Raw genomic sequence first — 19,032 nt, 5'->3', positions numbered from 1 at the left:
CTGCTTTTGCTGCTACTCTTGGCGCCTCTCTAACTCCGGGACTGGAGGGGAGGGACCGTTGCTGAGAAGTGGGGAGGGCAGTCCCTAGCCATGGCCCTGGCTTGCAAACAGCCAGGTTTGAGGGCAGCGTGGAAGGCAGGGAGGTTGCAGTCGTCTTCCCGGGCAGCCAGCCGTTGGCGTTGGTGGGCGGAGGGGGCCGGTCCCAGGCTCTGAGATCTCCAGATGTTCCCTATAGCCAGATTGGGTGGCAGGAGAGAAGCTCGGGAAAGCCTACGAAGAGGGGAACGAGGGGGCCGTGGCGGTGAGGGGTCCAAAGACTTCTGGGAGTCGCGGTTTGATGCTCCAGCAGGGAAGAAGGAAGAGCGTCAGCTTGGAGAGGCTGGGAGCATCCCTTGGGGATGGGGGAGGGCCATAGGCAGCCTAAGCCCCTACCAAACCCTGCCTCATCTCTATCCCCTTCCCACTGCACAGGCAGGCCAGCCTCTGTCCACCCCCACCCCATATTCTAGGGCTTTCCTCCCCGCTCTGCTCCACCATCCAGTGCACTATCTCCTGCCTCCCATTTAAGGCCCTTTGAGGCGAAGGGTTAGAACTGTTTCAGCGAGAGGCATTGCCCATCCTGAACCGTCACCGCCACCTTGTCACCCTCCCCAGAGCCCCAATTCACAAGAAACGAGCTACCTCTTCCACCACCTCCTCCCTCGGGAGTTACAATGCAGGTCATGGATCCCGGTGCCGGCATGCCACACCAAACCACAGCTCCCAGCTAGAGGTTGGGGGGTGGGAGGGGAAGGCAGGTCCCAGGGAAGCCCGGGTAACCCCCTGGTCCCTGTCAAGCCAAAGATGCAGACGTCCTCCCAGCGGGCGACGGGGGGCGGGGGGCCGGTAGGCAGGGGCAGACGCACGGATCCTCCAAAGATCTCCCCATCCCTGCCTGGCTCACACACCCTACCTCCCCCCACCCCGCAACCAGTGTACACACAGAGAGCTCGTAAGATTCTGAACTTTTATTTTCTGGCATGAAAAGTACAAATAATTAAACAATTCCATGTAAAAGTCTGTTACAGCTGTCAGGCCTGTAATCCCAGTAATAAATAGTCTAAACTAAACGCAAAGTGTTTTTTTTTTCTTTTTACAGTTTTTTTTTTTTTGAACCTCCAACATTGACTCTGTCATGATTTTAAACCATCCAAATAAATAAGTGTATGAAGCCACGGAGCATAGGAAGATGAGCCCCGACTCTCTTCCCCTCCGGCCCCCCCTCCCACCCCCCCCCACCCCTGCCCTCCCTGTCGTCTGCCCCCCTCCGGGAAAATGGAAGACGGATTCAGCCCTCCCCAGCTGGCAGAGCTGCAGGCCGTGCCCGCCGGGCCCCGCAACGGCCACCTGGGCCACAGGGGCCGAGATTGGGCAAACCCAGCTTCTCTGCACTCCCCTTCTCAGCCCCGGCCCCGGGAAGGACCTAGCTTGGCTGAGGGACTGGGCCCGGCCCCTCGCCAGCCCCATGGTGGCTCGATCTCTATTGGTTTCTGTCCTGCTCTGGAAGCCAACCGGGGCCCTTCTCCCCACCCCAGCCCACCCACCCGCCCTTATTGCTCTGAGAAGACTCTCCAGCCACGGAAGCGCCCGTGTACCGCGGGGCACTCCGTGGGTCAGGGGTCAGAGGGAAAGAGCCCCAAGAGACTGGGGCTTCTCTCCAAAAATAGAGACTGGGGGGAAAGAGAGGGTCCAGGACCAGTGGAGAGAAAAGAACAGGTACTGGGTGGGGCGGGGGAAATCCTCTCATCTCCCGCTCATTTGCTCAGCTCAGGGAGATGGGAAGGGGAGGGGGGGAAGCAAGGGGTTAGAAAAATCACGAGAATAAATAGATCAATGTCGATAAACAACAAGCTAAAATCTTTACCAGCTAAGAGAATGAGTGAAAAAAGTTCTCAACAAGACAAAAGTAATCATGTAACATCTAAACCCACAAAAAAACTGTCTAGATAGTTGGTGAACTACACGCCATCTTGTTCTCTGAAAAATTCTCTTTTTTTGAGTGTGTGTGTGTGTTTTCTTTGTTCTCAGTGCACTTTGCCCCTATGGAGAGCCTCCCTCAGGCGTTTCTTAATTATTCTTATTATTATCATTTTTATTATTATTTAATGAGTTTGTTCCCTTTTATAAATAAATTAGGCATAACCACTTTTCAGCAAATTAAAAAATATTTCCTGTAACTTGCAAATAGGATGAAATAACATAAATATACACAAATGTACTCTTACAAGGCAGGAATAATAAATATTTAAGTTAACAATAAGTTAAACTACGAGAAGCTAAAATCCGCAAAAAGGTACAAGAGTTAATGGTGCCAGTTTTGTCTTTTTTTTTTTTGTTGGTTTTTGTTATTTTTTTCTTGCAGCAGAAGCTCCACAAACACAAGTGAGCACACGTAGCATCCGAACCAAGAAACCCTAAACTAACGTCTAACTCAGTAAACGAGGCAAACTGGAACTAATGCTAAAGGTTTCCTTACTCTTTCCTGCTCTTTGTTTTCAGAAAGCAAAACCGATAAGAGACTGGGGAGGACTGGATGGAAGGGAGGTGTGTATGTGGGGGTGGGGGGTGGGGGAAGGGGGGGGAGGAGGTGCTTTCGGCAGTTTGCTTTGTCAAACAAACAAATAAAAAAAGAAACTCTAGCGATGCGCTTATTCCAGACAGATCCATGAACGGAAATCAATCGGAAGGTGACACTTCAAATGAGCGTGAGCGACCACAGCCCTTGCGCGTTTGGTTGAGGTTGGGGTCGGTTGCTGGTTTTGCTTTCCCTCTTTTCTCATCCAGCGTTTTTTTGGGGGGGAAAACAAACCGAGCAAATCAAAGGAATGGACCAAGGGTGGCCCCAGCCCCCCACCCCCTACCCCAGCATCCAGAAATCTAAAGAACCAACCCCTCCCCTTCCCTCAGTGGGGACTTCCCATTTTGGGGTTTTGCCATGGAGAGGGAGCAGGCCCAGGGTAGAGGCTGGGATGCCCTAGTGTGGCGGGGGGGAGGGTTGGGGAGGAGGGGAGGAGGGGACGGGTCTGTCATCCAGTTCTTTGGAGAGGTATTTGGGCAACCATTTTTGCTTAGACAACAGGGAGCAGCTTGGGGGATGGGAGTTAGCTCTGGAGAGTGAGGAGGTTGATGCGGTCTCTAGCTGGAGGGACGTGGGGCCTTTCCGGACCCCGGGAGTAGGCCACACGGGTCCACAAAGGAGCAGAAGGGGCCGGATCTTTTCTCGGCGGCCGCCCCCTAATGCCGACCCGGAACCTGGAGGAGGTAGATTCCCAGTCAGGGGGCAGCTTGGATTTGAAATGATGAGGCATTTTTTTTTTCCTTTCCCTTTTGCCTCCACCTCCTCCTCCTCCTCCCTATCCAGGCCTTGACATCTCAAGCCCTGAGGGAAGGTCTTTGAGTAGCTCCCTCCCTGGCTCAGTCTTTCGGGGGGCCTTCGGGTATCAGGGATGGGGAACGAGGGCGTTATCCTCAGGCTCCCATCCAACGGGCTCCAGAAGAGCCAGGGCAGCAGGACAGGGCAGCCAGAAGGGAGAGGAGCTGGTTTCCCTCACCCAGAATGTCAAACTGGCTCCTCATCTCTGCCTTTTCTGCCTGTGGGCTAGCACCCGCCCACCCCAACAAAAAAAACTAAGGTCACTGTGGTAGCTACAAGTCCACAGATGCAAGCTTCTAGAGCCTAAGGGCTAGAAATCCCGTAAGAGGAAGGAGGAGGGTGGAAGGGAGAGATGGGCCTCACAGGAGGCTCAGGCAAATGGCCTCAGTCAGCCAGGGGAAGGCAGCAGCTGTGAGAGACGGAGAGGCCCCGGCCAGCCCAGGACTCCACTCCCCAAATTCCCAGCCACACCAAATAAAGCCAGCTTTTCCCATAAAACAAAACCCAAAAAAAGCTGGTGGAGCAAGAAGAAACAGGTCATCCGAAGTCCAGAGTTTGGAGTTTTTATCCCTTCAGTCTCAGTGTTGCCCTTAGCGCCTGAGGTGGGGGAAGGATGGGGGGGCGGCAGTGAGGGAGAGTCCCTCCTGCCTCCCCTCCCACCCCCCACCCCATCCTCTCTCCCTCAGGCCTGTGATTTCAGGGGGTTGATTTCTGTGCTCTCCAAAAGGAAACGAGAGGTCTTAGTGAGTGGAGAATATCCTTAAGAAATGAAGACGAGAACCCAGTGCAAACACACGGACTGAGGGTGCAGAACACGTTTCCAAAAAATAAAAGAAAGAAAGGAAAATTTGGGATTTTTTCTGTTGTCTTTGTTCTTTTGTTGAGTATGAGGATATGTGTGTGCGTGCGTGTATGTTAACTGTAAAATCCTTAGTAACAATCCAGAGTGCACATAACCAAAAACCTCTGTCCTCTCTGGCCCCTCCCCAGTAGGAGAACATAAACCTGCCAAAATATTTTCTCTTTTTTTTTTTTGGCTTTTTTTTCTTTTTGGCTTTTTTTTTTGTCAAGTTCAAGAATCCCCAAGTAAAAATTCTCAACATGGTCTTTTTCCTTTTTTACAAAAATAAATTTTTTTCTCTTTTTTTCCCATTTTTTTCTCACTTTATTTGTTTTCGGCCTCTCGCTCTCTCTCCCCCTCCCTTTCTCTTCCTCTCTTTTTTGGCTTTTTTCCCCCACTGTTGTGTGAGAAAGAAGCTGTCTCCATCTCCCCCCCCCCCCACACCCTTTGGCAAAGTTCCGTGTAGCCTGGGGAATAAATACATTAAAAAGGGAGGGGAGGAGGGAAACCAAAGACTTGCTCCCTATTTCCCTTCATACTCTCTCCCCACTTTTCTTTCCTTCTGCCTTCTGCCTCTCATTCACTAGTGATGTCTTTTTTGGGATTTTTTAAACCTGTTTCTTTACACACTTTCTCCCATCTTCATCGCTTGGGCTTTTGTTTAAAAAAAAAAAAAGAAAGCAAAAGTAGTGTGGAGGTTTGGTTGTCCATGAGTGGCAGCTTGGGGGAATGGGGGAGGTAGGGACTTGGTTTTAGGTCCTCAGAATTCCTAAGATCTGAGAACCGTAACACTAGGGTGAATCACAGAGAGAGTCCTCCCTCCTTAATTGCCACGCCGGGAGGCCCCAGCCCCAGGTGGGCTGCCCCTCTCAACTGTACTTGGCCCACGCTCCTGCCCCAGACTCCTTTCTCCAAACTCTAAGGCCCCTGCCCTGGGCCAAGCTCTTCCAAGCTGCAGAGGAATAGAAAAGGCAGTGGGAGGGTGGAACATGAGTTCATGAGTGATTTCATGAAAGAAATTTAGAAGCTGAAATGCTTGAACCACTTGAGGGAGAAGGGGACCTAAGCAAAGCTGAGGAGATGAGGTCAGCCCGCGCTTCCCTCTATCTCCTATTGGAAGCAGCTGGGCTTAGGCCGCCATACTCCCCGTGGTTGCTCAGCAGGGTGGGAAAGGGGCTGCCTCCCTCTCCCTCAGCATCAGTGAGAGGCTGGGCCACCAAACGGGGGGCTTTCTCTACCACCCCCCACACACACACCGCCTCAATGCTGGAGGTGGGTAGGTCCACTCAGCAGGGCCTGTCCCCAGGGCTGGGAGCAGGAGCCTGTGGAGGTTTTGTAAACTTGCAATCCAGCAGGCGGGTTTGGGGGAGTCAGGGTTCCAGCACAACTCAGGGGCTAGCCAAACACAGGATCTGCCGAAAGCAGGGCAGGGTGGCTATCACCTAGAGCGCTGGGCCTCCATAGTTCCCAGGAAAACCTTGTCGGGGTTCTCTCGCCCTCCCTTCTTTATCACCCTTTTGGCCACTGCCTGACTGACTGACTTAAACCCTGATCCTGGATTTTTGTCCCCTCCCTTTCCCAGAACGGGACCTCCAGCTGCCCAGGGCCAGTGCCTCAGAGAGCTCTTCCATCTCCCCAGACCCTCCAGCCCAAAGTTAGCTGGCGGATAGCCAATCTGCTTTCGTTTTGCAAAAAAAGATTTTTTTTTTTAATGAATTAAACGAGCCAGTTACCCAGGAAAAGAGAGTGAAAGAGAGAGAGAGTAAGAGGGAGAGACAAAGAGAGAGCGAGAGAGCACAAATGAGTTTCTCCAGTGACCTCTGGAGGAAGGCCAAGAGGGGGCCAGGACAGGAGAGGCTCTGCCTTTACCTACCTGGCTTATTTCAAAGTCAAAGTGAACACTTTCTTCTCCCAAAAGGCTATAACTGCTCAATCTGTGGGCTATTTCTGTGGCACTCGGTGGGGGGGTGGGGGGAGTGGTGTTCTTTTTTCCCATTTCCCCACCTCCTCCCCAAACGCATCTCGATATAGAGCTAGAGTTAGGAGGTGGGAGTGGGAGAGGGGAGAGAAACTCTCTTTTGACCTTTGCCTTGGTTTAAATCTCTCTCAGTTTGAAGTACTCAACTTTAACCCACGCTTTTTGAGCATTTGAGAGCTGATGCTGAGGGTGGGATGGTTCTCACCTGCTTCCAGCCCCTTGAAGGAGAAAAACCACCACCCGTGGGGGGCCAGGTGATTTTAGTTTCTGTCTCTGACTCTGGTCTGAATCAGACTGCCAGGTTAGCTCTGAGGTGGGTTCAGACCTAGATCTCCCACCGGATATACAGGTTTCCATGGAATCGGATGAGACTGGTGAAGAGCAAAAAAATCCTCCCAGCCTGGAAGTGTACAGAGCATCAGTTGGGGGATTTTGTTTTGTTCTCGTCTCATTTCTCTGTCTCTCTCTGCCTGCCCCTCTCTCTTTTTCTCTCTCTCCGCCCCCCCTCTCTCTCTCTGCTTTTTGTTGTTGTTTGAGGGACTGTTTGAACACGTCCTTTCGGACGTTGGTCTCTGTAGGTTTTAGTTCCATAGTGGTCGGATGGAGCTAGCGGGCAGGCGAGTAGGCGGGCGGCCAGGGGGTGGTCGGCGGGCGGCCAGGCCGGCTTCCCACCCTACAAGCTACTCCTCTCTCTCAGGCGCTCGCACCTCCCCCTCCCCTGCTCCCTTCCTGCCCCTCCCCCAGTGCCCTCCCTCTTCTTCCCCCACTCCCCCTCACCCAGCCCCACCGTCTCTCACGCCTTGTGCTGCTTGCTGGTCTTGAAGGAGACCTGCAGGATGCGATCGCCCAGGCGGTAGCCGTTGAGGCTGGCGATGGCCATGGCTGCCTCGTCGTAGTTGGTCATGGTGACGAAGCCGAAGCCCTTGCACTTGTTAGTGGTGAAGTCACGGATCACTTTGACGTTGGTGACGGCTCCGAAGGGTCCAAACAGCTGCCACAGCACACTCTCATCTGCCTCCGGGGACAGGTTGTACACGAAGATGCACCAGCCCGCGCTGGAGGCCCCAGTGAGATTGACCCCCGCTAGACTGGTCATGCTGTCGATGGTGATGGGAGAGAACCTGGTGATTAAGGACAGAGGACTACTTTGGGTGTAATGCTGAAATTCGACAAAATTTGGAACGCAAAAGAAAAAGGAACAGACATCAGAAGCGGCCGATCCTCCCACCCAAGCCGCCCGTCTCTCTCCCTGCCCTGCTCTCCTGCCTCGCTAGCTCACCGTTGACCCCTCTGAGGCACCTCACTGAAGCCAACATTAGGCCATGGGATTAAATGGCTGCCTTGGGTCTTCCCCCTCAAGTTCCCCACCACCCCCTCCCCCCCCGCAGCCCCCACCTCTTCTCCCCCATTCCCCATTGCTCCAGTACACCATATGAATGCTGGGCCACAATCTCCAGAGGGCATCCCTATTCTGCCCCTTCATCTCCGACTCTCCCTGTCGCTCTCCCCAGCCATGGGCCCAGCCTCTCCGTAGGCCTCGCACCAGCCAGACTCCAGCCATGGCTCCGGGATGGAAACGGGTCGGGGAGAAGCACCTCCACCTCGCAGGCTTAGGAGGATTGGAGCGGGGAGGCCCGCGGAGTAGGAAATGGCTCCAAAGTTCCCTTTGCATAAGAGAGGAAGCAAGGGGGCAGGGCAGGTCCCCAACTGCTCTCCCCACCATCCTCCAGGCAGCTCCGCTGACCTGGTCCCTCCCCGCCAAGTGGCCGGTGTGGGGAGATGGGGCTGCCGCCCGGCTCGGCTCATCAGATGGCAAACTCTCCTGCCACCGTGGCCAGCAGAGTGAGGACAGGTAACAGTGTCCCAGACAGATTCCCGGGAACAAAATGTCTCACAATTCTAACCACACACACACACACACACACACACACACACATTCTCTCTCTCTCTCTCTCTCTCTCTCTCTCTCTCTCTCTGAGTCCCAAACCCAAGCAAACTAAATGGGAGGAAGAAGAAGGCAGGAAGAAGGGGTGTCCAGGCTGGTAGAAAGAAGGAAAAAAATGTAAAAAAAAAAAATGATTAGTGGAAGCTGAATGGACCAATGAACCCAAAGCAAAGGGTTCATTTGCAAAGCACATAATTTCCCAAGGGGCCGGAAACCCCCAGACCAGGATGGACCCCAGAGAAAAAAAACCTCTTGGCCTCGGCTCCTTCTCACTCAACCTCCTTCCTGATATCCTTCAACCTTCAAGTTCCCACCTCCCTGACCTCCAGTTGGATCACAGCAGCGCCCACATCCCCAGTGGGAGCGGGGAAAGCTGGGTCCCTTCGGGCAGGGCAATAGGAGGGACAACTTTTGGCAGAGCCACCCAGATGAGGGCGGCCGCAGGGTTGGGAGGGGATGGAGTGGGGAGCGGGAGGCCGCTTGTGAAATTCTAGCTGCACCCCAGCCGGTCGGCAGCAGGGCGTGGAGGCCTCGGAGGAACGTCATTTACCTCTTCACACCGTACGCCATGTTTAGCAAATTGTCCAGTCTGTGGGAGAAAAAGGGAAACGAGGAAATGCACGGTTAGTAGTCGATCTCATCTGGGGGTGGCTGGCCATTTGCAAGATTTTGTCAGAAGAAATGGACTGGACCCCCGCCCCCCACCAGCTCCGTCCTGGCCAGGACCTGCCCAGCCTTGTCCTGTCACCCCCTGCCCTGTCCGGCTATGCGCTGTCTAGCTCTGGCTTCCCCTCCCCTGGCTCCACCTAAGTCTGCAAGGCCCCCGGGTTCTCCTCTTGGGCCATGAGCCGTGGGCCATTCGGGAAGCATAGGATGGGATGGGATGGGTCTGTGGGGGCCTGGAGGCACGGCTAAGAGCTGAGCTCTGCAAAGCTGAGGGGAGGGGGCTGCTGCTGCTGCTGCCAAAGTGGCCAGAGGGCAAGCTCCCCTCACACCCACATCTTCAGATTGGGGCCGGGGGTGGGCAGGCCATCGGGCATTACCTTTAGGGCCCCCCCCATGCACACACACACACTTGCACACACATACAAAAGCACACACACACGTAACACGCCCGATCCTCTGAGCACCTGTGGGCTCTACGAAGGAGAGAGCACCCGGATATCGCACACTTGGCTTCCAGATCAGCCGAGCGGCACAGCCCTGGCCTAAACGGGCCCTTTGTGTGTCCTCCTGTAGATCATAAGCTCCTTGAGGGCAGGGATCTGCTGGACCAATGCGCTTGTCCTCTCCCAAGAACTTAGTAGAGCGCTCTGCACACAGTAAGCGCTCAACAAATACCATCGATTGATTGACTGATCGACTGTCGCTTAGAACAGGAGCTGGGGGAGGAGGTAGGGAGGCATATGAATATACCAGCCAACAGCCTCCAGAAGCTGAGGACAGGGAATCTGAACGATCAGGCAGCTGCTTCAGGCCCCGGGCCTCCAGATGAGAACAGAGAAGGCCAAGGCGACTCTGTTCTGGCTCCAGCAAGCCCAGTAGGCCCCAGATGAGCTTGGCCTGAAGGGGAGGGGCAGAGGGAGGAGGAGCAGCCTGGCCGAGGAGAAAGAGCACAGGCCTGGGAGGTGGAGGACTTGGGTTTTAACCCCAGCCCTGCCGTCTGCCCTCTTTCTGACCTTGGGGCAAGTCACTTCACGTCTCTGTGCCTCAGTTTCCTCTCCTGTAAAAAAATACTCATTCACTCTCCCTCTTAGGCTGTGAGCTGCATGTGGGACAGGGACCATGTCTGGCCTGATTATCTTGGATTTCCCCTAGCACTCGGCACATAGTAAGCACTTAACAAATGCCACAACTGCGATTACTGGGAGACAGCATCTACCGTCGGGTCACACATCTGAGGATAGGGGCCGCAGCCAACCCAGCTGTTGCCAATCAACCAGGCCTAGGGCTGCGGACGGGGCCCCGCACTGACCACTGCTCTCTGTCTCTGGACCCCGCCTCCATCACCTCGGCCCTACCTGTCCACCACACCGGGTCACGGGCCTCCTGCCTGGTAGCCAAGAAGCACTGGGCCAAAGGGCCTGGCCAAGCTCCTAAGTCGCCAGAACCCTCAGCAACCCAAAGCTCAGACCGCCCGCCCTTCCCTATCCCTCCGTCAGGCGACTATCCCCTGCAGTGAGCTCAAGGTGGCAGAGCTTGTGTGGTGGAGAAGGGAGGATCCCAATGTCCTTCCCGGCAAGCAGCCTCTCCCCCGCCTCCCCCAGCCTGGAGTGTCCCCCCCCACCCCCCCAGATGCCTGGTGACAGAACTAGGCCGGGTGCTGCCTCATGGGAGAGGCCCAATCAGTCACCCCCAGCTTGCCCCCACTGAAGGGGCTAGGGGACCAGAGGATAGATTGCTGTCCCCTCTGCTCCACCTGGGGTGGGGGAGGAGGACACTGCCTACCTACCAGGAAAGTGGGCAGAGAAGCGGGGACCTTCCCTCCTCTCCCCGAGAAAGCCACCATCCTCCACCCCCAGGATCCTGGCAACCGAGCTCCCCGAAGCTGAGCGTGGAGAGCACCCAGGCGAGGCCAAGGGGAGTGCCCCCCCCGCCCCTTACCTGAATCTCTGCGTCTGGTGGTGCAAGGGCCCGGTGTATCGCCGGGCGGTGGTCTGGTACAGGTGGGTGAGCAGTGCCTGACCTGTCTTCTGACTGGGATTGTTGGCAAACTTGACTGTGATGGGTTCACTGGCCCCCAAAGGCTTCTGCCCATTGAGACCCTTAATAGCTTCTTCTGCCTCTATCCTCTTATCGAAACGGATGAACCCGACTCCCCGGGAGACTCCTGCGGGGGGAGAGGAGAGGAGAAGGGCAGGGTGGGGTGGGGGGCTCGATCGGGGGGGCCGTTCGCCCCTGCCCCGTCACTGCGCCTTCCCCTGTGAAGGGAGGGTGGACCTGGAGGAAAGAGTTGGGCGGGGAGGGGGAGAGACAGAGAGAGACAGAGAGAGAGAAGAGGGAAGGAGAAGAGAGAGGCTACAGGATACTGCCGGCTGGCCACTCTCCAGTGATTAAAAGTGGCATGTGTGGTGCAGTTCCTAGGGCGAAGGGAAGCACTGGCTAAGGGAATGGTCACTCCCACCCTGAGCCAATCGGGCCCCTGCCCCTGCAGGAGGTCAGTGAGAAACCCACCCCAGAACTCCTCCCCAATCATTTCTGCTGCCTCTCGCTGCCAAAGTCTCCGCCCAGCATTACCCTGCTGGGCTACGTATCTATTCCTTTCTCTTGCCCATGCCTTGAGCTTCAGAGTCATGGTCCCCTAAGGGGATTCAGACCCCACCCCAGCCCCTACCCTGCTCCCATGTCTGCTCTCTGACAAAAGGCAGGAAAGAACTATCCCCGAACCCAGGAGCCCCCACAGCCCCAGACCCTTTCCCACCACATACAGGAGACAGATTTCCTCTACACCCACACACACGATAAATTCTCCCCTAATATCTCATACCAAATACATAAACACAGAAGACATCTCCCCCCCCAATCCATGTTGCCCTTCCACAGAACCACAGGACACAGACTCCCATTCTAGGCTCCCCTCCCCCGTGCACTCGCACGCGCTCGCGCGCACACACACACACAATACTCTGTTCTAGTCTCCCCCTCATACACATACGGGAGATAGAACCCTTTTCTTAGCCTTCCTGCCCCTATATATAGGACAAATCCCCAGCACCTTGCACGAGATTGTAAGGTCCCTGAGGGCAGGAACTGTGTCTTCAAACTCTACTGTCCTCTTCCAAGCATTTAGTACAGTGCTCTGTACACAGTAGGTGCTCAATAAATAATACTGATGAATCGATTGATCTCCTTCCCATAGCCACACATTAAATTTTCCCACCCATCCACACCCAGGCGGTAAAGTGACCTTCTAGACTCACACTGCACCACAGCGTCGCCTCTCCCTGGCATTTAATAACAGACTTATCGCCTGCACATAACAAACCCGCTTCCCAAATTACAAATTTCCATGGCTGGGAATCTGCAATCAACATGTTTTTAATCCTCAGGCAGCTCTCCCTGCGCAGGTTGGGTGGGACTGATTAGGCCTAAATTATGGGCACATGGGGCCCTCTAGCCTGCAGCCCTCTCCACCCGGTTCTCTCCTCTCCCTCCTCCCCCCAACACCCTCTCCCCCGCCCCACCCCAACAATCCCCCTCCTCTTCTGATCCATCTGTCCATCTTCCCCAGCCCATCTCTCTCCCATCCCAGTGGCCTCCGGGCCCTGGCCCTTGATTCCATGGGTGCCCCAATCACTTGCAACCTAACAAACCTATTCAGGGTCACCCGGTGCCCTAGGGGCCCCAGCCACACTCCTCCTGCCCCCTTCCCCCCCGCCCCCCGACCCAGCACAGGACCAAAGCCAAAGAGCCAGGAACTGAGATGGACAGGATCCCATATGCCTGGAGCAGGGGGATCAGTGGCTCAGATCAATGCTCTGCAAAGAGTTGCTATTGATCGCCTGCCGTTTCCCTCTCTGGGCTAGAACCTCCATCAGAGACTCTGTGGCGAGGGGAGGGGAGCCGGTCGGTCGGCTGGCCTTGTCCTTGGCCCTCGACTCACTGGGGTGGGCCCACAGAGGTGCCCAGGGGGAGCTCAGTATGATGCTTGTCCCCGGACACCCCCGCCCCACCGTCGGTCCTGGCCAGCCCTTGCTGCCATCAGCATCCCCTCCCCATCCCGGCCGCCGCCGTTCACCGTGACAGCCAAGGCGGGGGGGTGGATGGGGGGGGGGGGCGGGGGAGGAGCTGCGTGGAGAAGCTCTCCAGAGGAAAAGAGACCGAACCAGGTTGGGTAGGGCTCAGCAGTCGAGAAAGACCCAGACAACTGAGAGGAGACACGACTGAGGTCTATCAGAGGCTCAATGAAGAGGGCGGGCAGGGCGAACAAGAAATTGTTTGTTCGTGAAATGCCACAGCACCAGGACCAGGGAGCACTCGAAGCTTGAAGGGAAGGTGGTGGGTTCAAAGCAAACACCAGGAAATGCTCCTTCTCCCAGCGGGGAGTAGGGGGAAGGGGAGAGCACGTGGAATTTGTTCCCCCCGGAAGTTGTGGAGGCAGAAAATGCCAACAAGTTCAAGTTCATGGATGAGAGGCTGACAAGTTACGAGAGGGAAAGTTAGGGTTGTGGAGAGAAGTCTGGTGTCCATCCCTAACCGTGAAGATGGGCCGTGGGGGCTGGGGCAGAGGGGAGGGGGTCCAGGAGAGCCACCGTCCCACGGCTCCTCCAAGTGTCCCGGTGCCGCTGTCGGAGTCAGAATCCGATGTCGGACGGACCGACGAGCCGACCCAGCGATGGCGTCACTCACTCCCGTCTTAGGTTCTTTTTAGGTCGAGATGGGGGCAGGGCAGGGCCAAATGAGGCCAGGGCTCTTGGGAACCAGAGACACGGCCAAAGCCAAAGCAGATTGGGAGATGGGGTGAGCTCCTCGACCCTCTCACTCTGCCTCGGCAGCAGCTGGGGGACGGGGGACGGGGTGGGGAGGGGGCGAAAAGAGGGGCATTCTGGGAAGGCAACAATCCTGCAGGGCAGGATAAGCCCAGCTCCTGGCCCACTCCCAACCCTCCGCCACCCTGTGGCTCCCAGCTACCCAGAGGCCTCAGGGGGAGGTCAGGGAGGGCCTGGGGCCGCCCCCAGGCCCTACCCTTGCAGGGTCAGGTGGGCGGGGGGAGGGTATCCAGGTCACTCACCTGTGACCTGGTCCACAAGGATGCGGGAGGTGATGATGCGGCCATACTGGGAGAAAAGCTGTTCCATCTCCTTCTGGCTCATGGTCTTTGGAAGGCCACTGACATAGAGGTTAGCATCACGGATGGAGGCTGAGCTGGGCCGGGCATAGGACACCTGTGGAGGAAGACGAAGAGTTTGGGATGAGCTCCTTCTCGGGCGGGTGGGCGGGGATAAGATGGGTGGCGGGGGTGACAAGAGGCGGGCCAGGGAGGATGAGGAGCCAGGTACTACCTCGGGACTGGGTCTGGAGGAGAAGGAGAAGGAGGTGGGGGGGAAAAGTGGGCGGGGCCGCTTTTCAGTCCCTGCCTCACCTGTCTCTCCCACTCCTCTTGGGCCAGGTTGAGCATGAAGATCAGGGAATTTGTGGGTCTCTGAGGCCCTCCCCATCTCTTCCTGCCTCCACCTGGCTCTGAGGGCTGAGAAGTGGGGAGTTCTTATCCACATGGTCACTGGAGGGCTCAGATTTTCTCTGGAGAAGGAGCAAGGGCCCGGTGCCCTCTGCGGAGAAGGAGCAAGGGCCCGGTGCCCTCTGCAGGAGCTCACAAGGTGACGGCCCGGGGGGAACCAGGGGTCCCTGGGCAATGACAAAGACCTGTGGTCCTCCCACCCAAGAACACATTTAGCGGTTGTCCTTTGGTCTGAAGACGCCGACAGTGAGATTAGGTCCCCGCGTGAGAGCGAGGGTCTTCGACAGAGACCCTCTTGCATGCTTGCCCACTTGGTCCACGGAGATCCAGTCGGGCACCTTTTCTGGCCCCTGGCTGTTCGGGTGAGCGTTGCCCAGACACCCTTGGTTAAGAACGGAAAGGTATGTCCTGCCACCGGCGGGACACACGGTTGAGTTGCTTGGACAGTAGTGGCGACGTTTTGCACGGAGCCATCCACACTCTCAGTGGCCAGCGGCACACGTGGTGCCACGGCTGGCAAGGAGAACGGGTGCAACCTGTGGTCACAGAACAGACCGTCTCTGAGACCTCCAGAGTAGCAGGCACCACTGGGCCCTTGCCCATCTGGGAAGCCAACATTGAGCATGAGACTCAGACTGGCTTAGTTACGGTTGGGAGGGTCTTTTCCCAAAGTGCACAGAGAACAAACACAGCACAAACAAATGCCCGGTTGTCCTTTGTGTGTGATAATAGACAGACTGGAGCTGGAAAACAGCAGAGCATCAGAGCTGGGCATATTTGGGCAGGATGGTCATTTTGGAGGGCAGTGCAGCCTCACCCCTGGGCCGACCTGGAAGACCCGAGACCGGCATTCGCCCGGCCGAAAAGCCGGTCCAGTCAGCTCCCGCTCGGGTGGGGAAAGAGCTGCCCGAGATCGGGCGCCTCCGCATACCCTCTCCACGAGCCGTCCTCCGTCAGGCCGGACGGCCTCGCCCCGGGCTGGGGTCCCGGGAGCTCCGAGAGACGCCATCCTTTCCCGACGACGAGCTGTCGTCGTCACACAGATCACGCCCCGGTCAGAGGGGTGGCAATCGGGAAGCGGCGCTGGGAGATGGTGAGGGAGCAGGGTGGCGAGAGAGGGGAAAAAACCCCGCTCCTCACCGGCCAGAAAGCCAGGGCCGAGGGAACCACGGTTCCCCAGAGGCTCCCTTCTGGCGGCCGGACCAGCGGAAGGACCCATAAAAAGAGCGATGGATTACTGCCCTCCCGATGCTCGGATCCAGTCCGTAGGCTGCCGCCGGATGAGACTCTCGCTTCCGATATACCGAGCGTTGGTAACCACGACGGGGTCGGCTAATGGACGTGCCAGTTGGCACACGGTCCAAGAGTGGGAAAAGGAAACAAGAGAATTTTGGTTTTGATGAACGGAGTTCACGTAAAGCCAGTGTGAATTCAGACAACTTCACACTCTTCTCCATATTAGTCAGGAGGCATAGGGCAGGGGAACCGACCCTCTCCTGGGCTAAGCCAGCATAGGGACGTAGAGTTGGAAAGAAATAGAACAGAGAGGGGACTTACCTTCCACATTGCCCTTCTATGCCTGTCTGTGCCCCGGAAGCGGAGGGGCGGCCCTGTCCCCATGCGGAACAGGGTCTGTGCCCAATCTGAAAACCTTGTATCTACCCCAAGGCTTAACACATATAACTAACGCCCCGGTGTTTATTATCCATAGTAGTAGTAGTAGGCACTGACCAGCTCCATGGAGTCGCCAGAAATATGTCCCACACGCACCTCAAAACACACTCCAAACATATTTATCTGTTTCCGCCTCTAGACTATAAGCTCACTGTGGGCAAGGAATGTGTCAACCGGCTCCGGTGTATTGAACTCTCCCAAGTGCTAAGTACAGTACACAGAAAGCGCTCGATAAATACGACTGATTGATGACACAAACATACATACTCATACGTTTATATCTGTGTGTCTGTGTGATGTGTGTGCGTGGGAGTGTGTATGGATAGCGATGCAAACACATATCCTTTCCACTAATACTTCCCTCCACACACAACCCTTTGCGCACATCACTTCCTCTCCCCAACCCTCACTAGATAAACCGAGTCTCACTGCTGACTGGAAACATTTCCACGCTACCCCTGAAGGAGGCAGAAGAACTGGTGCAGCTGAGGCCCCAGAATACATACCCATGAAGGCAGTCCCCACCCCACAGTGACCCTCACTCCAGCCCAGGACTCTCCTCCCCAAGCGTGTCACCCCGCCAGGGGTGCCGACCAAGTCCCGCCTCCGCCCCCCATGACGCCCACCCCGCCCGGCCAGAGCTAGCAGTCCCAAAGGAGAAACAGCCCATTACCGCACCCCTCCCTCCCCCCCACGGCTCCCCGGGGCCGCCCCCAGCCTGGTGTTGCCATAGCGATCTGCGGCCTGCACCAGCCTGCAGCCCAAAGTAGATTTTGAGGTTATCAGCTCCACGACTGAGTCACCACTCCACAGAGCGGGGTATGGGGGAGGACAGAGAGGGCATGGGGAATCTGGGGGTAGGGGGAAAGGTAACAGAGAAGGTGGCGTGGGCTGTGGGGTGGGAGACGGGGGAGGGTGGCCATTAGTCCATTCTTCAGCCGGCCTGCTCCCCGTCAAGTCCCGGGCCGGCAGGGGTGGGAGAGGAGGGGGAGAAAGAGGGGCAGGAGACGGCAAAGGGGTGTCTGATATTCTTGAGTGCTGTCTGTGACCACTCTAGGAGAGAAACAGGGAAGTCTGTGAAAAGAAAAGGGGTTGAGGTGGGGATGACAGGATGGAACCCGCAGAGGGAGGGGAATTAAGGAGGACACAAAGGACATGGAGAGAGGGAGAAAAGGAAATGGGGAGGAAGGGGAAGCCAGAGGGGTGGGCAAATAGCCAAGGACAAAGAGGAAGGTGGATGAGAGGACGTGGGGGACGTAGGAGAGGATGGTCTAGTGAAAGGAGCATGAGCCGGGGAATCCCAAGACCTGGGTTCTGGTCCAGTTCTGCTCCGGGCCTGCTGTGAGACCTCAGCCAAGCTTCTTAATCTTTCTGGGTCTCATTTTTCTCATCTGTGAAATGGGGGGTGGGGGTGGGGAATAATAATACCCCTCTCTTCCCACCTCACAGAGATGTTGTGAGGATAAAAATACGATGACTAATGAAAAAGCACTTTGGAAAAATAAAGCGCTATACAAAAACCAAGATAAAATTATTATATAGGGGAGATAGTGGGTGGGGAAGAAGGGTTAGGGGATGGTTAGAAGACCTCCTTTGCTTTCTGGAACCAGGATCTGGAGCTGAGGGAGGGAAAAGGCCGAGCCAGGGGTTCCATGTGGTGGGGGGTGGGGGGCACTGGAATTCCTCAGACATTGCTCGATTGTCATGAAAACCCCCTTGCATTGGCCACGAGCAGTTCGAGCCAAGGCAGGGGACCCTGTTGCCAAGGATAGGCCCAGCCCCCTACTCAGTGAGAGGCAGCACGGCCTAGTGGAAAGAGCCCGGGCCTGGAAGTCAGAGGACCTGGGCTCTAATTCCGGCTCCTCCACCAACCTGCTGTGTGACCTTGGGCAAGTCACTTCGCTACCTCTGTGTCTCAGTTCCCTCATCTGCAAAATGGCGATTCAATAACCGTTCTCCTTCCTACTTAGAGTGAGCCCCACATGGGACCCAATTACCTTGTATCTACCCTACCGCCTGATACAGAGCTTGGCACCTAGTAAACGCTAACCTATACCACAGCTGTTAAGACTGAAGCCCGACCCTCACCCGTCGCTGACCTGGAGGACCCGGGCCAGCCCATCTGAAGGCCTCTGGAGAGGCTGCCAGAACCTAGGCCGCCATCAGAGCAACTCTTGCCCCACCCCCCGGCCTAGGGGCCGAGGGGCCGGCAGCGATGGAGCCGGAAGTTGGGGAGGGGGTCACCCAGACAGGACCTTTCACTAGGGAACCCAGGCCCAGACAACAGCCCCATCTCCCCGCTGTCCCCAGGTGGTTTGTTTGTGCAATGGCACTGAGAAGTCAGAGCGGCGCTCTGTGGCGCCTGACCGGCTGGTCCCCGCTCCCCCTCCGCCCTCTCCTCTACCCCCCTCTCGCCCCCGCGGGAATGCCAGGGATTGGAGTGTGCTGTTGGGGGGGGGGGGGAGCTGGCCCACCAGGGAGCCCCGTTTCCATAGTGACCCCCGGCTGTGGCAGCAATTAGGGAGGCTGCCGACAAGAGAGCAAAAACAAGGTTTAAATGTGTTTAAAAAAAAAAAGACAAAGGAGAGCCAGGTAGCTTATGAACAAGGACAAAGGGTAGAAAGTTAGAGAACAAAGGTCAGCAGGTTATAGAGGGGCAAAGACAGGGCCCACACAGCAGAGGGCCGGAGTGGTTACTGGAAGAGTACAGTGACCCCACAGTGTAACTTACTTGGGGAAGTTTGCAGAACCTCGGTAGTCGCTGAGAGGGTTGCTGGGTGAACCCCTGACCCGCCTCCCACGCTCTCCAAGAGCTGTCGAGTTCCCCTCCGAGGCCCCTCTAAATCCGGGCACCACTTCCAGGCCACGGGGCTCGGCCACGGGAACCGAGGCGGGGGAGGTTGGGCCTTTAAAATAAAAACTCTGGGCACTAAGTTGTCCGGTGCCTTAGCGGTACCCCCAGGGGTCGGGCCAGCCGAAAAGTGGGCTGTTTCTTATAAAATCA

The 19,032-nt window shown here is 56.3% G+C and overlaps 1 protein-coding gene across 3 annotated transcripts in view; it reads right to left on the bottom strand.

Annotated features, from left to right (window-relative positions):
- Nucleotides 1-6,975: 6,975 nt before the first annotated feature.
- Nucleotides 6,976-19,032, bottom strand: part of ELAVL3 (ELAV like RNA binding protein 3) — a 32,683-nt gene continuing 20,626 nt past the window's right edge. For 2 of the 3 annotated variants that reach the window (XM_029052732.1, XM_029052733.1), the window contains exons 4-7: nucleotides 13,908-14,061; nucleotides 10,781-11,006; nucleotides 8,727-8,765; nucleotides 6,976-7,373 (exon numbers count right to left, since the gene is read on the bottom strand). In XM_029052732.1, the coding sequence (XP_028908565.1) occupies nucleotides 7,025-7,373; nucleotides 8,727-8,765; nucleotides 10,781-11,006; nucleotides 13,908-14,061 (768 nt within the window). In that variant the 3' untranslated portion in view covers nucleotides 6,976-7,024. The remainder of the gene's footprint in view (nucleotides 7,374-8,726; nucleotides 8,766-10,780; nucleotides 11,007-13,907; nucleotides 14,062-19,032) is intronic. The other variant, XM_029052734.1, reaches the window with a different exon arrangement.

This window comes from Ornithorhynchus anatinus, chromosome X2 (assembly GCF_004115215.2).
Source record: "Ornithorhynchus anatinus isolate Pmale09 chromosome X2, mOrnAna1.pri.v4, whole genome shotgun sequence".
NCBI classification, from domain to species: Eukaryota; Metazoa; Chordata; class Mammalia; order Monotremata; family Ornithorhynchidae; genus Ornithorhynchus; species Ornithorhynchus anatinus.
Note: the sequence above shows the minus strand (reverse complement) of the source record. Positions and strands in the feature narration are given on the sequence as shown.